The 21,242-nt window shown below is 50.3% G+C and overlaps 1 protein-coding gene across 5 annotated transcripts in view; it reads right to left on the bottom strand.

Annotated features, from left to right (window-relative positions):
• Window positions 1-7,260: 7,260 nt before the first annotated feature.
• IGSF5 (immunoglobulin superfamily member 5) overlaps window positions 7,261-21,242 on the bottom strand; it is a 33,479-nt gene continuing 19,497 nt past the window's right edge. For 2 of the 5 annotated variants that reach the window (XM_006754315.2, XM_015568947.1), the window contains 5 exons: window positions 19,775-19,912; window positions 16,629-16,644; window positions 15,299-15,381; window positions 13,987-14,120; window positions 7,261-7,668 (listed from right to left, as the gene is read on the bottom strand). In XM_006754315.2, the coding sequence (XP_006754378.1) occupies window positions 7,573-7,668; window positions 13,987-14,120; window positions 15,299-15,381; window positions 16,629-16,644; window positions 19,775-19,912 (467 nt within the window). In that variant the 3' untranslated portion in view covers window positions 7,261-7,572. The remainder of the gene's footprint in view (window positions 7,669-13,986; window positions 14,121-15,298; window positions 15,382-16,628; window positions 16,645-19,774; window positions 19,913-21,242) is intronic. The other 3 variants (XM_015568941.1, XM_015568938.1, XM_006754316.2) reach the window with 3 other exon arrangements.

Genomic DNA, 21,242 nt, shown 5'->3' with positions numbered 1-21,242 from the left:
GGGAGGAGCTCTCCTATAGCCCGTGAGCTCAACTCTCTGACTGATGGGTTCAGGAAAAGCTATTGATTTTGGTGGTTTCTCTGGCTTTTTCTCATTAAAGTCTGAGCGACACTCATTCTCGTTTCCTATATCCCACGCCCAAGTGGACGCATGTCCAATTTTCAGTGGCAAGTCTGCTGCATGCAAACTCAGCGCCAGCAAAACGCCTTTTGCAAACAAGACGGTGGCCAGCACAGCCCGTGATGACCTCCGCTGATCGTCCTCCACTGCTCAAAGGTTTTCAGGAAATATGTAAACATCCGGTTAAGAGGGCCAGCAGGTGGAAAGAGAAGCAGCTGACACTAAGCATGCTAATTTCTGATCCCTCCCTTCCCTCTGCCAAACCCCTTTAGAAATGAAATGTGACTGAGGACTGGGGGGACATGGGGTATTTTAAAGCTAAAAGGACATTCGCAGGCAGGTAGGCTAAATGCTCTGGTCCTTTCAGATGCAACACTGATTTGAACAACAACCATTTCTCTCTGCCCATCTTACTATCCCGAAATGAAATTCATAGACAGCATAACTTACCTCTCAAGACAAAACCTCCACACCATGCACTATGGGTGATGTAGGGAGAGAAGGAGCCGCCACACTTCTTCGGGAGAGGGCTGGAGAGTAAGTAGTTCAGGCGCCATGGGTCACGCGGCCTCTGTCTCCTCCGCTCAATTCTGTTGGGTGGCAGGAACGTTGCCACAGGCAAGACATCACTCTTGGCTGGGTTCCAATAAAACGGCACTTGTGGACACTGAAATTTGAATTTCATAACATTTTCACGTCATAAAATATTCTTCTTTTGATTTTATTCCAGCCACTTAAAAATGTGAGAACCATTCTTAGTGTGTGGGCCACGTAACACTCGGCAGCAGGCTGGACTGGGCTCTCCTGGCCTACTGCTTGCAATATTCGGTGGTAGACACAACAAATGTCCCTCCCTTCCCTTGTTCTTTATACACACGCACACACGCACACACACACAAATGCACACACATGCACACAAATGTGCACACATACACACCAAATGCACGTGCATGCACACATATGCACACACATATGCACAGTGGACAGCACACAAGCACATAAGCACACACCACACACACACACACACACACCCCACAACTGAGAGGACGCAGAGGCCCGGGCGAATTCTCCCCCTGCCTGCTACCGCCACAATCCCAGCCTTTGGGTTGTCTACATTTCACCGAATCCAGTCCAATTTGCACTTTTTGAGGAAAAAAATAAAAGCTAAATCAGCTGTAATTTTCTAAATTAGTTTTTGATTTAGACGATGATTTGCTATTATTTGAACTGCCTCAGACTTTATTAGCCATGAAATTAAAGCATCATATTACCAGTTGTTCCCAACGTGTTACCCTATGAAATATCATACATTCTTCAGGTTTTCTGAAAAGAAACGCGATCAATTCATTCCGAGCTCCACTTCCCCCCACAGCCTTTACTGGAATCTTCTAGATCAGCGGTTCTCAACCTGTGGGTCGAGACCCCTTTGGGGGTTGAACGACCCTTTCACAGGGGTCGCCTAAGACCATCGGAAAACACATATATAATTACATATTGTTTTGTGATTGATCACTATGCTTTAATTATGTTCAATTTGTCACAATGAAAATATATCCTGCATATCAGATATTTACATGACGATTCATAACAGTAGCAAAATTGCAGTTATGAAGTAGCAACGAAAATAATTTTATGGTTGGGGGTCACCACAACATGAGGAACTGTATTAAAGGGTCGCGGCATTAGGCAGGTTGAGAACCACTGTTCTAGATGATCTGTGTGCTTCCCCTGGTACGATCATGAGGCTGGGCAGCAGTGGCCCAGTCCGAAGCCAGGGCGGGGCGAGCATTCTCACCAGCCTTCCACCCACTGCGGGCTCAAGCTCCTTGTCTTTTTAGAAATAACAGCAGGCACCCAACAACACGGGGAGACAATTGCGAGGTTGCTGGCAGCTCAGGGCCCAGCCCGCCCCTCCATCTCGGCATTTGTCCAGGTCAGGCTGAGAGGTGGGAGGTGGAGCTTCAGGAGTTTAGTGAGTCCCACCCCCACCCCTGAGGCTGTAGCCCTGGCATGATTGACAGTCTGTGCTGGGTGAGAATTAAATATTTACCGCCTGCAGAGGAGCGCGGCTCCCTCCGGGACTGCCTCAGCCGAACAGCTGGGCCATCTCAGAATCTCAGATGAGCAGCCAGGGTGTGTGTATGTGTGTGTGTGTGTGTGTGTGTGTGTGTGAACATCTCAACAAAGGTAAGTGCCAGAAGGGATTTCAGGGGTTCACAGTCCAATTCCTTTGTTCTACTCATGTGTCATCGAAGACGTGACCGACTCAAATTCAATGCAGCCAAATGCCTTTTCTCCAACTGGTGTCCCAGGGAATGGATTCATCCCTAAGGAGAGAAAAAAGTGGAATGCTGTTAGGCACACCGTCTCTTCGGGACTGTACAGACACAGTCCTCATCCCTCGATTTCTGTTTCCTAAACTTTGCCAGCTCCTCCTGGCAGGGTATCTCCTGCCTGCCCCTCCACATCCATGTTCCCCCCTCCTCCATCCATATGGACATCAGTGGGCAACCCGGCCTCCGGCTCTGGGTGGGCATGCTGAATGGGAGGCATGAGGAAGAGATGGGGGGTGGGTTGGGAGGCCAGAGTCTGTGTCACTCCAACTCCCTCCCTGCCAGGTTTCTAGGGCTTGACTGTGTCCCTCCACCTAAGGCCCCGTAGCTGTCGGCGACCCTCTCCCTACAGGTCTAGCCCCTCTTCCCGCCCACCAGTTGGTGGATGGTAGCAGATCCTCAGGCCCACGGGTCCTGCCTAGGCCTGCTGGACCACCCATCCCCCCTATCCTGCCTATTACACCTGCCCCCAGCACCCTTATTCCTTACTGTCTTGCCTCATTTCTCTGGTCTCTGCAGTCTTCTTGTCCTCAGCTGTTCCACAGAGATGTCTGCCTCCCTCTTCATGCAGGATGGAGTGTTTCCCCAAGGACATCACAAGCACTTCGGTGGCAGGTTGCACACACTGACCCGGCGTCTGCTGCATGTTCTGCAGCACCCATTCACCTGGTAGCTCATCCAACTCCTAGAAACCAGCAACCCCACTTCAACGCCCCAGTGGTTTTCCAAGGTCAGGGCCACACAGAACCAAGGAAGTGATTCCATTCAAGATCTCCAATTATCTCTGCTGTGTTGACATTGCCACGGAGTCCTCCTCCAGGTAAACTATGGGAGATCCCTGAGTGCGCAGGGCAAGCTTGGAGTCTGCAGAGTAACCAGGCCCAAGACCCCAAGGAGGATGGGCAGGTGTGGTCTACCAAGCTAGGATTTCAGGACAAGAAGCTTTGAGGGATGTTTGTTTAAATAACAACAGCCTCGCCCAGCCGGTATGGCTCAGTGGTTGAGCATTGACCCATGAACCAGGAGGTCACGGTTTGATTCCCTGGTTGCAGGCTCGATCCCCAGTAGGGGGCATGCAGGAGGCAGCCCATCAATGATTCTCCCTTATCATCGATGTTTCTATCTCTCTCTCCCGCTCCCTTTCTCTCTGAAGTCAATAAAAATATATTTTTGAAAAATAATAAATAAATAACAGCCTCATCTGCCATTCATCATCAGAGAGCCATAGCTATCTTTCTGAGAAACACCCTTAGCCATGACCTTGGGAGGGACTGACTCCTCTCACCCCGTGCCCCTGAGCCCGAGTCAGCTCTCCGCATTACAGAAGTGAGAGGTGAATTTTCCACATCAGCAAAAGCCCATTTTCAGTTGGGAGCTGCCTTGGGATTTGCAGGGTCCTAAATAGAAACTGGCAAATGCACAGACGTAACACCAAGAGAAAGCACGGATGGCGTGTTTGTGTAAAAGCCGGTCCTGGACTCATGAAGGTCATTGTCAAAGAAGCCGCCTCTCGGTCAGCACGGCCGATAGGACTGTCCGCAGCCACGGAAGCTGTGACCTGCACTGTCCAATACAGTAGCCGATAGCCGGTATGCTATTGAACACTTGAGTGGGGGCTAGTACAACTGAGGAATGAATCTTGCCTTTTATTGAACTTCAAAGACTTTAAATATGAAAAGCCTCATGCCATTGGATACTGCAGCTCTTGATAATTTTATTCAAATAACTTATCTACCTCTTGTGAAATGAAAACTCGAGAGACTTGCTCCTGGAAAAAGCTGCTATAAAACCTGTTCCTTGCCGGCACAGGCAAACCTCCCACAGTCTGATCAACGTGAAAATATTGCGAGAGTGATTCAATAAGCAAACACTAACTTGGAGACATTTCTATGAAAATCAGTTGGCATTGTGCTCCCCAATTCAGAACTTGAAGGTCAATTATATTCTACATGCAACCCCTCCCTGACTCCTAAAATAACCACAGAGATACAATATATAGAGCCTGCAGATGGCAAATATTTGTGATAATTCAATATACTGTCTTTCTCAATATGGACCTATTTAATACCAATACTTCCTGAATACCTACAAAATGTCAGATTCTGTAAAGGTTACAAAAGGCGTAAGGGACATGATGTTTGCCTGGACCTGGGATCTGAGTTCTGTGGTGGTTGAAGGAGAGAAAATTATTCAGTGAAGGATGTGAAGATCACGCATTGAACAGCTCGGCCCACAGGGTCTCCTGAACCTTCTTATCTTTCTCCTTGACTTGTACGCATTCCAGGACAGTGGTGGGAGACAGAATCACACTGCCAGGGAGTAAAGAATTCGTGTAATAAACAAGAGTCTCATTTTAGCCCTAATGGGTTTGGCTCAGTGGATAGAGCGTTGGCCTGCGGACTGAAGGGTCCCAGGTTTGATTCCAGTCAAGGGCATGTACCTTGGTTGCAGGCACATCCCCAGTGGGGAGTGTGCAGGGGGCAGCTGATCGATGTTTCTCTCTCATCGATGTTTCTAACTCTCTATCCTTCTCCCTTCCTCTCTGTAAAAAAATCAGTAAAATATAATATTTTTTAAAAAGAGTCTCATTTTACAGGCAGGTGCATTGGCAATTTTTCCTATAGAATGGCCCCGTAGGAAAGCAAAATGGGAATGTAGTTTTGAAATTTTGCATTTCAGTTCTGCTCCAACAAAAATAGGCAGCCAGGCCCTGACCGGTTTGGCTTGGTGGATAGAGCATCGGTCTGCAGACTGAAGGGTCCCAGGTTTGATTTCGGTCAAGGGCACGTACCTTGGTTGCAGGCACATCCCTAGTGAAGGGTGTGCAGGAGGCAGCTGATCAATGTTTCTCTCTCATTGATGTTTCTAACTCTCTATCCCTCTCCCTTCCTCTCTGTAAAAAATCAATAAAATATATTTTTAAAAAAATAGGCAGCCAGTTCCCTCAGTTTAGGCATATAGTCTTAGAAGACATGGCATTTTTTTCAGGATCCTTCCAACTCTGCTTATATTCAAACTATTTGACAACCAGTAAGGTGTGAGCACTATGCAATCAGAAAACATAGTGTGTGGGTACCAACCAATCAGAAGAGATATTGTATGGGCACTGACCAATCAGAATAGACATGGCATGGGCACCAACCAATTAGAATGGGCAGGGTACCTGCCAAAGCCCTATGTGCCAGCAAATGCCCCTTGCATTTAGCTACTGATTCATAGGAGGGAGTGCATGGGAGGACCCTAATGGGATTTAAGATCATAAAAGTATTTTCTAAATCAGCTTATATATAGACTTGTCTACCACTTACTGGACCAGCAAGCAAGAGTGCTGAGTAATGAGAAACATTAACAAGATGACTTAGTAACTTGAAGGAATTTACTAAAATCTTCACACATTTTAAAAGTCAAATACTATTTGGCAATAGCATGGCAGGGCATGAGGGGTGCTCAGAGCAGCTGTCAATTACCAACCATTATGGAATCCTGCACCAACTAGCGCAGAGCTCAGCCAAACAGCAGTCCCACCTCTCAGTGAAATAGAAAGGCCCACTGAAGACGTACATGGTAAACATGTATTTGGAAAAGGCAGCAATTTCAGTCTTTTATTCTTAGTAACAACATGTATATTCACTTTAAATGGGGCTAATGCACAATAGGCAACGACTACCAAGAAGATGTGATTTTGTTTTTACAAACATCTGTTTTGCATCTTGGAAAATGCTTGATTCCTGGGGATGGAAGAAAAAGGTGAAAGGGTTCAAGAAAGGTGAACTTGCCAGTTATAAAAATAGTCACAAGGATGTAAAATACAGCATATTATAATACTGTAGTAAGTGTGGTGCCAGATGCTGCTCACTTTGGGTGGTCACTTCATAAGGTATATGAGTGTCTAACCACTATCTTGTACACCTGAAACTAATATCATATTATATAGCAACTGTAATTGTAAAATAGAATAAAAGAGACTTAAGAGATATGGTAATCAAATATAATGTATGAACCCAGACTAGGTCCTAAACCAAAAACAAACAAAAAAAACTAACTATAAAAAAAATAACAAGACAATGACAAAAAGTCCAGTACTGAATTACTATTTGATGATGTTAAAAAATTGCTTTCAATTTTTAAGAAAAGTGCTTGATTCCTGAACACTGTGATTCTGTAAACTACCACCTGAGTAGTGAAGTGAAGAGAGGCAATGCAAGCTTCTTGGTGTTTTCTCCTTTATTTATAAAGAACACATTCCCCCGCCCTGGCCAATATAGCTCAGTGGATAGAGTGTCAGCCCTTGGACCAAAGGGTCTTGGGTTTGATTCTGGTCAAGGGCTTGTACCTCGGTTGCAGGTTCGATTCCCAACCCCGGTGGGGGTGCATGAGGGAAGCAACCAATCTCTGTGTCTCTGTGACACATCTCTCTCTCTCTCTGTCTCTTCCCCTCCCTTCCACTCGGTCTAAAAATCAATGGGAAAAATATCCGCTGGTGAGGACTAACAAAACAAGGAACACATTACCCATTTCCAGCTTCACCACAGTGTTTGTGGTGTGTGAGCCACACCTCCTGCAAAGCATCGTCCACATCTGAGTCATCTGAGGCCGCGAGAGCAGCTGATAAGGGGGCAGATAAAAATGCATGTCTCCATGTCCATGCCCAGTGAGATATTTCACCAGGTGCTCACCCGCTTCAGAGCGTGACCTTATTTGTAACCTGGTTCTGGCTTCCCAGGCAATGTTAGGTGTCTGACGGATCCTAACGTTTAGCCTCTTCTTTTCACTGATCCTATGCAATAATGCCCACGGAGCACACAGACACACATATAAACTTTATATGATGTAAGGTAACAAAAGCATGTTTAAAGTCATGGCAGGCTGTAGACCACTGGACCAGCAAGCAGGAGTGTGCAGTGACTTAGTAACTTTACAGAAGTCACTGGAACCTTGAAACACATGAAGAGTGAACTTCTACTTGGGAAGTTGGGAACAATGGTTCCTTCTCTCACTGAAATATCCGTTTCAATGATTCCAACATCGCTGCTTCCAGGTAACGCTGGCGGGCTGGGCCTCGGGAGAGCAGTGCTGACCCGGCTGTGGTGCAGGTCATCAGCCAAGGGCAGCACCCTCGCTACACTAAGGTCACGTTCCTGGTCACCCTGGGACCGACCGTGTAAAAGGAGACGTGCGGGCGGCTCGTTGGGGCCTGCTGCTGAAGCTCGGGTTCCTGCAACAGAGGGAAAGGCTGGTTACAGAGGCTGAGGTCACTGCAGGCGCACTGCGGCGGGAGCCCCACTCGCCAGGTCAGGGAAAAGGAGGGTGCGGCGAGGAACCCAAATGTTCACACAGCGCCTTCCTTTACTTAAGCATTTTCTTCTTTTTGGGGTTTTGTTGTTGTTGTTGTTGTTGGCTAACCCTCACCCGAAGATATTTTTCCATTGATCTTTTAGAGAGAGTGGAAGAGAGAGGACAAGACAGAGAGAAGCGTGGATGCGAGAGGAGCACATCGATTGGTTGCCTCCTGCACGCACCCTGACCAGGGCCAGGGCTGGGAGGAGCCTGCAACCAAGGTACACACCCTTGACCAGAATCGAACCCAGGACCCTTTGGTCCACAGGCCAATGCTCTACCCACTGGGCCAAACCGGCTAGGGCTACTGAAGTATTTTCAAGAACACTCTAGAAGTTTCCCAAGTTCAGGATCTAAAGAGTCACCCAACTTAAAGAATCAATATTTGTTTGTATGAAGGCAAATTCCTGCAAAGATGCACCGTTTTCTTTCGATTTTCCTGTGGAAATTCTAGCTTTTGTATAAAAATATACAAAATTTATAACCTTAAAAACACACAGTCCCTCTGAAGGACGGGGGTAAAATTGAAGGACCGGCTCCACATACACCACCCATCTGGCTCCATCCAGAGGTCATCGCCACTCTCCTTCTGAAGTGTAGTCCCGAGCCACCCACTCATTCCTCGAGGGGCCACGGCCTGTCTGAGGGGTTCGCCCCATTAAAATGCGGGCTACCTGCTTTCCTGCCGGCGCTGAGAACGCCGGCTGCGACTCCAGGTGCTGTGGCTGCACCCAACATTGTAAATAATGGAACCGGGCCCCATGCATGATTTACGCGGCGATGGAAGGGCAGTCAGTCTCCAGGACAGAATCACTCCAGCTCCCGGGCTTAATTCATCGCCGCCCAATCACACAGGCCGAGAGCGGAGGGGGACCGCTTAGCGAAGCGCTGTCAGGTCGGTGCCTCTGTGTGGCTGGGCCGGGGACTGTGCTCTCAGGGTCTGGCCTTGGTTTCCCTGCCCGCTGCACAGATGCAGGCTGTCTCTACATGCACCAGGGGTTGATTTATGTCGATCTCAGTAGGAGAGGGGCTAACAGGGAAGTTCTGCTCCAGGTTTCAGGTTGTCATACTCCCATCCCCCAAACTGACAGGCGCGGCAGAGAAAGACACAGAGCTGCCTAAAATAACCAGAAAAATAAACCGACAGTGAATTGATGCCTGGAAAGATAGGGGGATGGGGGGTGGGGGAAGGATTGTTTGTATTAAATATTCATCAAGATGAAATCCATTTCCAAACCCCGTGACTTTGGATAAAAATAAAAGGCGCTTGCCTTTCCCGTCAGCTGTAATTTTTAGTGCAAATTTCTAATTGTTTTCATTCGTTTCGTCCTAATGTGCCTGGCGGGAGGTTGCACCTGGGTTGGCTGCTTGTTGTTCACCGACAGAAACCAGCGTCTGGGAGATAATGTCAGTGTTACCACTGCAGGTTCGGTCCGAATGGGAATCATTGGGTAGGAAAGTGTCGTGGTGGGTATGTGTCAGTTTTGAAAATCTGTCTGTTTTTCCTTCTAAACCTTCCTACTATTGAACACATGGTCCGGGATCTCTACCGCCTGAGATCCTGTTTCTTTCACGCACGCTGAGGCCCATCTGAAACACGGGTGTTTGAAAGGTTTCCCCCAGCTCTGTGGACTGCGTAGAGACTTCTCCAGTTGACACTCATCACACACCCCACCAGCACCGCCAGCTCCTCCCTGCACGGGCGGCCAGCACAGGCCGCGGGCTCCTGAGAGCCACGTCATTCCCCACCCCCAGCTTGCCAAGCTGCCTCTTGCCCGGAAACAGTGCCCTGTCTGCACGCTGGGCCACAACACACTCTCCTCCAAGCGGATCACCCGCGGGGCACGTGGTAAAAATACCCATATTCTGGCCCGATTTCCCAGAGTCCCGCCCAGAGAGCCTGGGAGAGGCCCGGGAGTGTGCATTGAACTTGCACCCACCGAGCCTCCCTGTGCTGACAGCCACTGCCTAACCCGTGGGACACCCACGCAGCGAGCGCGTCGCGGGTGTTAGGTGCACCTCCCCACGCAGGAAGCATTCGTGGGGATCCCCATTCCTGCCTCCTGGTGGAAGGAGCAAGGACTGCTTCCTCCCTCAGCCTCTGATAAAGAATGCTGGGCCCACAGGAGACCCCGGCGAGGAGTGGGCTGAGAGGTGGGGTGAGCGAGGAAGGGGTCTCCGAGAGCCAGCAGGTGCCTCATCCCATCATGGTACCCGACCCAGCGCCATCGATGGCCCCAACCTATGCCAGCCACCGACCCCTTAGCTTCAGACCACGGTGGCTGCCTTCTGCAGTCCCTCCTCCAGCGCTGCAGACACTGTCCCCAGGGACAGGAAGGCTGGCACTGAAGGCGCAGAGGAGAGTAACCCAGAAACGCTGCCTGCCCCTCAGCGCTGGGCTGGCTGTGGGCCACACTCCAGGGCCCAGTGTCTGCACCAGCCGCTACCTGGAGAGGGTCCACGTGATTCCAGCAAGAGTCCAGGCACCGCCAGCCCCGGGGAGGGGTCTAGTACAACCCTGCTTTGTAGTCAGTGCAGGCACCATGAATGCCTTTGGACTCAGGAAATGGTACTTACCGGGTGGTGTGAAATTGCAAAGCAGACGAGTTGGTCTTTGGCAATGCCCCACTCTGTCCCAGAACCCCTCACTTCCATCTCGCTACAAGGCAGCCAATAACCCTGAACCCAGCCACCTATCAGAACCCCCGCAGGCCGTGCTCAGACTGTCCCCTCCCCACCCCCCAACTCCCCGAGCCAGGCGGTCCAGAGGTGGGGACCAAGAATCGGCCTCCAAAGGCCACACAGACGACGCCCTTTGGCAGCCTGGGCCCTGCAGGCTTCCCCTCCCTTAGATCATATTTGAACGGGTGACCCTTGAAGAAAACCAAAGTCCCCGAGACCCCTAAGGATTGAAATGGCACTTGACATGGAATGACTCACATTTCTTCAGAGACCCAAAGCCTAACGTTATTTTCACGCTACACATTCATCTGCGCCACTCCAACATCTTTGTTGTGACTGGATGGTGAGTCTCAGCAGATGAGCGTGTCCCCGTGCACACACTCCCGGCATCACCTTGCTGGTGACGCTGCCCTTAGAGGAAGAGCGATTCGATTCGAGGAGGCCCCAGCAAGGCTGTGCTGACTGTGGGGCGTCCATGGCCACCACTGGCTGAAAATGCCGCGGGCTAGTCAGACCGGCAGGCCAGGCAGGTGGGAGAGCCGGAGTCCAGACGGGACAGACACGCGTACAGGGCAGTTGCTGTACTGATGACAAAACCAACGTCACCTGCTCTCAGACCTGGTTCCATGGAGCAAAGCGGGAGCGGGAGCTACTGTCTCCACCACAGCACGTGCACCTCAGCCACCAGCTCCCCACGGCGAAGACTGGGAGGGCCTTTGCTGCCCACTGAGTCGTTCTGAGACCTCTCGGTTTAATCTACATGCTTTTCAGGACCCAATTCTATGGCACAGGTTCCACAAAGTGGTGTAACCTGTGGCCAACAGCCCAGGACTCAAATGAACCAGCTTCTCGGGCAACAGTCCGCTGGATGCATGGAAACCACACGCGCGCGCGCGCGCACACACACACACCCAGCAGCAGTGCAGGCAGCAGCGTGGCAAACTGGAGTCACACAGAGCCATGCAGAGAGGAGGCCGGGATGAAAGGACAAGGGGAGGGGCTGGGAAGGGCTCGGCTGCCTCTCCTGGGCCCTTTAGGGGCCAGGCTCACTGCAGAATGGAGAGCGGTGAAGGGAAAAGAACGTGCAGATGGCATTGTGCTGGCTCGGTGGCCTTGTGACTCCTGAAGGAGGTCCTCATCGGCCTGCAGAGTAAGGACGAGACCACTAAGCCCAGGGCTGCAGGCCTGGCCTCGGGGAGGTCTAAAAGGGCCCTCTCTGCCAGGTTCACCTTGACCTGCTTCTTCAAGCAGAGGCCTGGCCACCGGAGGCTGTCCAGTGGCCAGCTGACCACGTGCAGGACCATGTCCTCCTTGGGCCGAGGGCACAGAGGGAGCTGGCATGCTCCTAGGCCTGGCCCTTTCCTGTAAGTGCCTCAGAAGAAATACAGCCCATGGTACGTCTCAAGTCCAAGTTCTCCAAAGGGCACCTGCACACAGCACCTGGGCCCATCCGGCAAAGGCACCCTGTGGTTAGCAATCAAACATGGGCCTCTTCAGAGCTGCCTGTCCCGAGTCCCCGACTCTAAGCAGGAAAATCCAGCTATTTAAACACCCTTCAGAAGTTTCCAGCCCAGGCAAACCAGCTCCCCTTCCTTGCATCCTGTCTGTTCCTTCAGGACCCAGCGCTCTGGGCCGACACGCACGGCTCCCCACGAACAAGCCTCGCAAACACTTTAGGAAACACGGGGTGTCCCCAGCCCTCCGGGCCAGCACGGTGGCCACTGTTCTGTTTCCACCGATAGATTATTTAGCTGGTTGCATGTCCAAGTAGCAGAAACTTCTTGAATTTCTCTCCCTGTGCGTCTTCAAAACAACACTGAAGCTTAAGAGGCATCCAGAGTTCCGAAACGTCACCCTCCATTCCTGTTTCCAAAGGCATCTAGGGTTCCCCCCTGTCCTCATCTATATTTCAGAGGGACCCTCTGATCGGACCCTCTTCTGAATCTCCTCCCCGCCTCCCAGCCCCCACCCAGACCCCCGCACGCTGGCTGGTCTGGTGGAAAGACATGTGACAAAAGGTAACTACGGAAAAGCCACGGAAGTAATGGTGGGCTTGAACGTCTTCTGGGGTGACCGTGCTTGGCGCTGGGTGGGGGGGCCTCTTCATCACCCCATGACCCCCACTCAGGTCCAGGTGTGGGAGTTGACAGGCAACATTCTTCATAGCCTGGCGATGACTCCCCCTCCCCAGCCACCTCTTAGTCAAGAGGCCGACCCTTCGAAAGGGGACCCCCACACCTCCGCAGTCATCCCTCCCAGAACCAGATTAAACCATCAAGAGAGCAGCCTTGATGAGAAGCCCGGCATCTCTCCATCTTGCTGGCACCGGCCTGAGGAAGTGGCCTGAGCTCCCGATCTGTCACGAGCCCCGGCTCCTCTGTGCTGCAGACCCCACGTCCGTCTTCCCGCCTGGCTGCCGTCGCTGCTGCTAAAGCATTGCCTGGGCCCTCCTGATAGGCGTGAGCATCTGTCAGAGCTCCCCTGGCCCGAAGGCCTGTGAGACACAGCCCTGCCCTGGCAAGATGTACGGATTGAGCTGCACCCCAACTGCAGGGAGGACTGTTACAGCCGGAGCTGCTGGGGACTCAATGCACGTCTACTCGGAGCCAGCGATGGGGCTGCACAGGCAGCAACTCCAGAGCGCAGGGCCAGTGCCCCTGGTGCGGCGCCGGTGGAAACCCCTCTGTGAGGCCGGCTTTCCCAGCAGCCAAAAGGGGAGAACGTCCGTTCTTACTGGGGACACCATCGCAGGGTCGTAAAATGCGCTTCTCATTTAAGGTTGTATTTCTACGGGTCAGGAATGGTTCTGTGACTTCTATTCTGCCTAGTATGATTTTGGATAAAAAGAACTGTATTTTCTGCATATACACACTGTCATTCATGTGTGCCAACCGACGCTGACTCTGTGTCCGAAAATTAACATACTGTGTTCTCACGACCCCAAAGCGACTGTTTTCTTTACATTAACATCCTTTAGAAGGACGGCACCCATCAGAATTGCCCTCAAACCAGCAATATGGACACACATGCCTCTCCCAGAAGTCCAGGCTGTGCACCCTGCTGCACACGCAACATCTCTCAGGGGATGTCCAACAGACACCTCAAGATCTACAAGCCCCACTTCAACTTCTGGTCTTTCCCCCCCAAACTCACTACAAGGGACAAGCAAGGCCACATGTCCTGGCCCCGTTCCCTCCGGGATGGTAGTAGACCTGGAGGTGAGCAAAGGCCGTGTTCTCTCATCATCCACCTAAAACAGGGGTGGGGAACGTCCGGCCCGCGGGCCATACAAAGCCCAAGAAATCATTTGGTCTGGCCCTGCCAAGGCATTCAGGGTGAATTAATCAAATGTTTGACCAAACATAGCAGGCTCATTTGATAATTCTGTGTGGCCCTCAAATGATGCTATAAACATCCACATGGCCCTTGGCAGGAGACAGGCTCTCCACCCTGACCTAAAGCCACAAGGTGGGAATTTCTAAACGGAAAGAAAAGGTGGAGAGGTCTGCGTTACCTGCTTCGTCACCTGCTTCGTCACCTGCTTCGTCACCTGCTGCGTCACCTGCTGTGTCACCTGCTGCGGCTGCCTGCTGCTCTGCTGCGTGGGAAGGCTGGAGCCGGAGGACTTGGCAGTGGGGGAAGCCGACTCTGCGACAGAAGGATGGCTTTAGAGTGACACGCGACAAAGCCAAGCTGCACAGGCTAACAATTCGGATTTACGGAGAAATGCGGTTGTATTTAATACAGCAGCCCTGGCACAAAATAATCCCTAACCGGGCACAGGCTGTTCTGTTTGTTTGTTTTTGTTAATCCTCACCTGAGGACATTTTTCCATGATTTTCTAGAAAGAGTGGGAGGGAGGGGGAGAGACAGAGAAACATCACTATGAGAGAGACATCTCAATCGATTGCCTCCTGCCCACACCCCGACCAGGGCTGGGGATCAAGCCTGCAACTGAGGTACATGCCCTTGACAGGAATCAAACCCGGGACCCTTCAGTCCGCAGGCTGATGCTCTATCCCCTGAGCCAAACCAGCTACGGCCACAGACTGTTTTTAAAGTTCCCTGGAGATCACATCCTTTCAGAACTTAAGTTTTCTAAGGAAATAAAAATATGGCAAACGGGCTCGAAATCAATTCCTCTCTCGACATATTCGTGTCATCCAGGGGCAAGGTGAATCCGCAGCCTTAACTGCTGACCGAGGAAAATAAACAAACACAGGGCAGGTGGGGAAACGAAGCGAGAGGGTTGGTCTGGGCCACGATCCTGGTCAAGCTACTGGATTCACGGCGCAAAATACTGATGAATGAATATTCGCCCACAGGAATGCTCCAAGAAGCTGAGGTCAGATTATCAAAGGACATAGTCAATGCTTTGTGGAGGTCTTTAACATCCAAAACAGGCCATCCGGAATGTCCATGGGAGGCAGCCTCGGCAGAAAGAAAAGAATGGGGCTGCTGAGAATTAAGTCCAAATTTTAGTCGGGGGCGAGGGGGGGCGGGTGTTGTTAGGGGAGGGGATGTTTTCTCAGGCCTCTCAGCAAGACTTGATTAACTTAAAATCTTTCTGTGGAATTTATTTTATCAGACAACTCTTTAGGGCCAGGCCTCCCTCCCCAACTGCTAAGGAGAAATTTGCCTGCCTTACAAAAGGATCTGGGTTCAAATCCTACGCCCGCCTCTTATTAGTGACCATGCTTTCCGGGAAGTAGCCCCACTGGGAGTGTATCCTCTCAAGGCAAGATATCGAGATGCTCAAAAAGACTTCAGAATCGGGTTGCATCTGTGGACATCCTCCCCGCCCTCTCACATGGTTCTCAGCTCACCTGCACTGTAGCCATAGTTCTCATTTCCACCTTTTAACTTTGGCTCAAAAGTTTCTTGGTTTGTCTCCACATCTGCAGATTTCCTAGAATTAGACCATTTAAAAAAACAAACGTTAGTCGGCGATGGGTGTTTAGTGCGTACTGCTCCACCCAGAGCATTCTCACACATTGAACGTAGCACAAGCCGCAGCTCGGCCCTGGCTCTGGGGTGGTGAGACTCAGCGTGGACACTCACAGCCACCCACCTCAGATACCAGTGACCAAATAAAGCAGGTTGGCAAGCTACCACCCTCAGGCCAAATCTGGCCCACCACCTGTGTTTATAAATAAAGTTTTATTAAAACACACCACACCTGTCTGCTGACCTACTGTCTACGGCTGCTTTCATATTACAACAGCAGAGCTGAGTAGCTGTGATAGAGAGCATGCGGCCTACATAAGCAGAAGTACTTACTCTCTGACTATAGAAAAAGCATGCAGCCTCCAAAATAAAAAGGCAGCCTCTAAAATAAAGCACAAAGCAGCCTCTAAAATAGAGCAGAAATCGGCGCAGCTTCCCAGGGACAGGAAGTTGGGCAATGGAAACCCAAAGATTTGTAAATAGTCATGCTTGACCAGTCAGAATTTATTATAGGGAAATAGTCTAGGATACATGCAAAGGTTTACCTGAAAGCATGCTCATTCATGAGCTAGTTACAGTGGCAAGAACTACAAACAGCACAGGGGGCCACCCATCGGGGCCTTAGTGAAGCAGACAGGAGCCCACAGGACGGCTGCCTTAACAGTGCTCGCAGCTACTCCGGGCAACTGCAGGAAGGGCAGGAACTTTCCAGTCCACGCCCTCTCCAACATACAGCAGAGAACCTACTGTGATGTCTGCCTGGCCAGGTTCATGTGCCCTGACCCACCCCGCGAGACCTCAGCCTGGCTGTCCAACATCCTTGCAATGGTCCTCGAGTCCCGAGCCTTGACTCAAAGCAGGAGGGACAAGAGTCATGGTGCACAGTGTCCTCTTGTGGAAAGAGTTGCAAATGCCAGACACCAAGCAGAAAACCTCCAATTTCCTGAGAGCCAGGAAAAGCGGACCCCGACCCACCTGGTGAATTCCACCCTTCCTGTCGCCATAGGCGTCTATGGTGGCACAGGGGCTTGTCAGAGTTGTCCGTTTTCAGTACTTACTTTTGAGTAGCAGAGTCCTAAAATCCTTCAGTTACGCGGAGCGTGTGTGTGTGTGTGTGTGTGTGTGTGTGTGTGTGTGTTTGTGGTGTTGCTGTTCGGTTGTTTTTCATTTGGTTTTGTTTTAAGAAAGTAGATGTGACTTCAAACTTACCTTAGAGAACTGGATTCTGAAAACAAATCAAAACAAAAAAAACACATGAAATTATATTAGCAAAATCAGGACAGTAATTCTGAAAATAAAATCTCATCACTTTTTATAGACTCCCCTGATTTTAAAACATTACTGAACAGGTAACCCAGTAGGTCTTAAGTTCCCCAACCCAGAATGGTCAAATGGCTTCTACGCATAAGGAAAGTAGAACTCATTCCTCGCTATCATAAATATGAATAACCCCTGAGTGCCTGAAACATGGCAGGGACTTACTAAGTGCTTAGTGACTATTGCAGTTGACTAGCAAGGTGATAAAGACAGCGTTGGGCCTGCAGGCAGGGCTGCCCTGCGTTCCACACCTGCTGCCATTCACGCAGGACCCACCGGGTGCCCGCACCCTGCCAGCCTGTGCAAGGCATTGTCTCATCTAATCGACACAACAACGCAAGAGGTAGGTGTTAATGCAATCATATTTTTAACAGACTAGACACCACTATATTAGCATTACCATATTTTTAGCAGAGAAGGCGTTATACTGCTTAAGCACTATATTTCTATAGCTCTAAGATATGGTTTCAATTAATATGTATCAATGGTATCAATTCATACAGTTGTGTTCGGCCCCCCCCACCCCAAAAGGCTGTTTAAATTGCTAATGTGTTTACTCAATGGGCTCTTGGGCGGGAGGAAATGAGAGCTTGAAAATGGGGAGTGAGTGACAGGGCCACACACCAGCCCCCACCAGCGGTCTCCACAGCTCTGCTTCCCTGCCTCCGCCTTCTATTCAGGACGCTCAGGAGATCCAAAAAGCACTCGTTTTCCTCATTGTTTAGATGATGTTCTCACTATTTTCAGTTCTAACACCTGCTGATTCCCAGCCTGTGTCCTTCAGACACAATCGTGTTTGAAGGAGAGAGGTGGCCTGGTCCTGAGGGAGTACCGCTGGCCTTCCCGGGCACCGGGCACTCAGCCCCTCGGCTAGAGGCTGTGAGCACACGCCTCCAGGCCAGCTGAGGGGGGTCCGCTGTCCTCAGTCAGCCCCCAGGGAACCGGTCAGAACCGAGAGTTCTCCAGGCACCAGCCAAGCAGACGTCAGAAATACTTTTAAGAAAATGTGATGTTTACTATTTGCAAGCGTGGAAATAACTGTCACGGGGAAGCCCAGGACTTGGCTGGATCCCTTTCATTTACATCCAGGTGAGGGGTCGTGTCCGTTGTGAGTTACACCCGAGGGGGCGGGCCTTGTGAGGAGGTTGTCACAGGCCCTCAGCTCACAGGGGAATAGAAACATCTCACGCTTGTACAGGTTTATCATCTCAGAGTTAAATAAAAGGTAAATTCTAGGATGAATCGCAGAAACGTGTAATCTGTTCGTTTCTTTGATTCTCACAACTACCCTGTAGGATAAGACTTATTCCCATTTTGCAAATGAGGAAGCTAAGAGCCAGAGAATAGTGGTTCTGCATCTGCTCCGGGGGCCACCAGCACCCCAAACCTTCTTCCTCGGGTGGCGGGGAGCAGACAAAAGCCTGTAGGAAGCAGGATCAAAGCAACCGGGATGTTCTGTGACTCTGCCACAGCGGGTGGGGGCAGGAGCCGGACCACAGCTCTGAATAACCCTGGTTAGCTCTGAATCAAAGGGCAAGTCACCCAGTCACTTCCATTTAAATCCCAGTCTATTTTATTTGACTTGTCCCTCTGTGACTCCCGGATAAAAACAAGCTCCCATCCAAACTGGGCCGATGGGAGTTCAGGAATTTTCACTTTGTCTCCTCAGGAATAAAGTTGCATCACAAAGTCAATGCCCCAATCACAAACAGCTCCAGGCGAGAGCAGAGACTAGAGTCCTAGGGGTGGGCAAACTTTTTGACTCGAGGGCCACAGTGGGTTCTTAAACTGGACCGGAGGGCCGGAACAAAAGCATGGATGGAGTGTTTGTGTGAACTAATATAAATTCAAAGTAAACATCATTACATAAAAGGGTACGGTCTTTTTTTTTTTTTTTTTAGTTTTATTCATTTCAAACGGGCCGGATGCGGTCCGCGGGCCATAGTTTGCCCACGGCTGGGCTAGATCATGAGGCGAAGGCTACACCACGCTCTTTACAGACTATCACGGTGCCTGGCACACACCCCAAAAGCACTCACCGAATGGCGGGCCGTGTTCGTAAAATTAAAAACACAATTAAACCAACATGGAGCCTAACATCAAAATTCTGATTTTAAGAAAAATGACTTCCTCGCTGTGGGGTTGGGGGAACGAGAAGGGATGTACATGCATAGCCCGTGGACATGGGCAATAGGGTACTGAAGACCTGGGGGTGTGGGTAGGGGCTGCTGGGTGGAGGAGGGGGAAATGGGAAATATCTGTAATACTATAGACAAAAATAAATATATTACAAAATAAAAGAAAGAAAAATTATTTACTTGTAGAAAATACTCAAATAAAAGTAGGTGAAGGTTTTTGGAGACAAGGATAAGGATAGAGACCCATTCAGCACTTGGAAAGTCCTGAGCCGTCCACATGCCAAAGGCTCTGTGATTTCTGACGTCACAAGCCCACCCCAGTGTGGAGCCTGACCCCCAAACAAGGCCACTGCTTCCATGGACCTTGGGGTAGCTCCGAAGACCCCACTCAGAAGAAATGTGTAATGATTTTCATTAATTTTATTTGTGCTATTTCGGTTAACAGGAGGCCTTTTGATTTTTCTTTCTACCACTATGTCAACATTCACCTACAAAGCAAGACTTGGAATTCTACAAAACAAAACAATTCAGGACTAATCAGTGCTGAGATAGGTAGGTATTATTCTAGATTTTAAAAAAAACACAAAACATGGCACCTAAATGACAGCACAGTAGCCTTATATCCTCGCAGATAAACACACAAATCAGTCGATGTCTTTGGTGAGAAAGGTGCCACCTCATCACCTTCACAAAGGTGGGAAGACCTGTCCCCCTGCACCCGGCCCCCAAGGAATGGCTTCCTTCCTTAAGAATGTGCTTCCCCACTGCCGATTTCACACGGCTCCTTTCACGGTTCCGACAGCCAATGTACTTTGGGGAAGAGCTGAGGAGCTCATGAACTTCAACTGTAGGTACCAAGAGTTAAAAATGTGTACAAAGCCATAGGAACAAAGAAGTTACCTGTTTTCTCTCTCCGGGAGACACAGCAGCAGAAGATTACAATCAGAACAATGATCAGGATGAAAAGCAACGAGAATGACACTGCAAGTAGGGCTATGGCCCAGGTAGGCAACGAGGCACCTAGTTTATCAATACTGCCTGTAAGGTCGAAAGAGAGAAAAACACACATTTAGTGATGCTGGCCCGTCTGGGCATGACACCCTGGTTCTGCCACACTGGACGCTAGGTTATGTTTCCAGTACTGTGACAGCCACCCTGCCCGCTGCCCTGAGGTGCCATGGGCACGTCCCTTGCGAATGCAAGTTATCAACCCCTTGATAGCATCCTCCGCTACAATCCTGCTGTCGCCAATGGACACCTGCTTAGTAACACTGAGCACCTCTCCCACGCCTGAGACATAGGTGAGGCTGCACAGGGCAACCACACCCGATTGGAAGAATGATCCTCCTGCTCTGACCGCCTTTATTTAGTCAAGAAATACTTAGTGAGCCCAGCAGGTGTGACTCAGTGATTGAGCGTCGACCTATGAACCAGGAGGTCACGGTTCCATTCCTGGTCAGGGCACATGCTCGGGTTGTGGCCTCAGTCCCCAATGTGGGGCGTGCAGGAGGCAGCCCATCAATGATTCTCTCTCATCATTGATGTTTCTCTCTCTCTCTCCCTCTCCCTTCCTCTCTGAAGTCAATAAAAATTTTAAGAAATATTAAAAATAAATGCTTGGTGAGCAGCTACTGCTGGACAAGACCGGGGTGGACCTATGGTTCTCACTTCCATGTCCCCACCTGCCGAGAGCTCAGCGTCCACAGGAAACGAGGACGGACAGAGGGAGGGTCACTCGGGAAGGAACTCGGTGCCAAGCCTTCCCTCCAGGGACACCCAGTCCCCACCCACAAATTCACTTCCCATGTAGCAACTGCTCTTTCCTCGGCTTTTCAGGGCCACCCTCCTTAGTCCTCTCTGCCCTCCTATTTTTGTCCAGTCCTCCTGGAGTGGGGGAGAGAAAGGCTGGGGGGCAGCCCTGGTGGAGTTGGGGGAGAAAGGCTGAGGGGGGCAGGGGGGCAGGAAATGAAAGGAGGTGGAAAGAGAAGGAAGGAGAGAAGAAAAGCCAATTTGATTTGTTACAGCCATGCCTTAGAGCAGTGGTTCTCAACCTTCCTAATGCCGCGACCCTTTAATACAGTTCTTCATGTTGTGGTGACCCCCAATTTCATTGTTACAAATTGAACATAATGAAAGCATAGTGATTAATCACAAAAACAATATGTAATTATATGTGTGTTTTCCGATGGTCTTAGGCGACCCCCTGTGAAAGGGTCGTTCCACCCCAGAGGGGTCGCGACCCACAGGTTGAGAACCGCTGCCTTAGAACAAGAGGTTAGAATCCCCCTGAGCTTCCCTCAGCCCTCAGTGTGCGGGCCATGAACAGATCAAATGCTGTCAACCATCAGGTGAGGGGAACTGGAAAGAG

The sequence above is a fragment of the Myotis davidii genome, unplaced genomic scaffold, assembly GCF_000327345.1.
Source record: "Myotis davidii unplaced genomic scaffold, ASM32734v1 scaffold512, whole genome shotgun sequence".
Classification (NCBI taxonomy): Eukaryota; Metazoa; Chordata; class Mammalia; order Chiroptera; family Vespertilionidae; genus Myotis; species Myotis davidii.
This window is presented reverse-complemented; position numbering and strand designations above follow the sequence as displayed.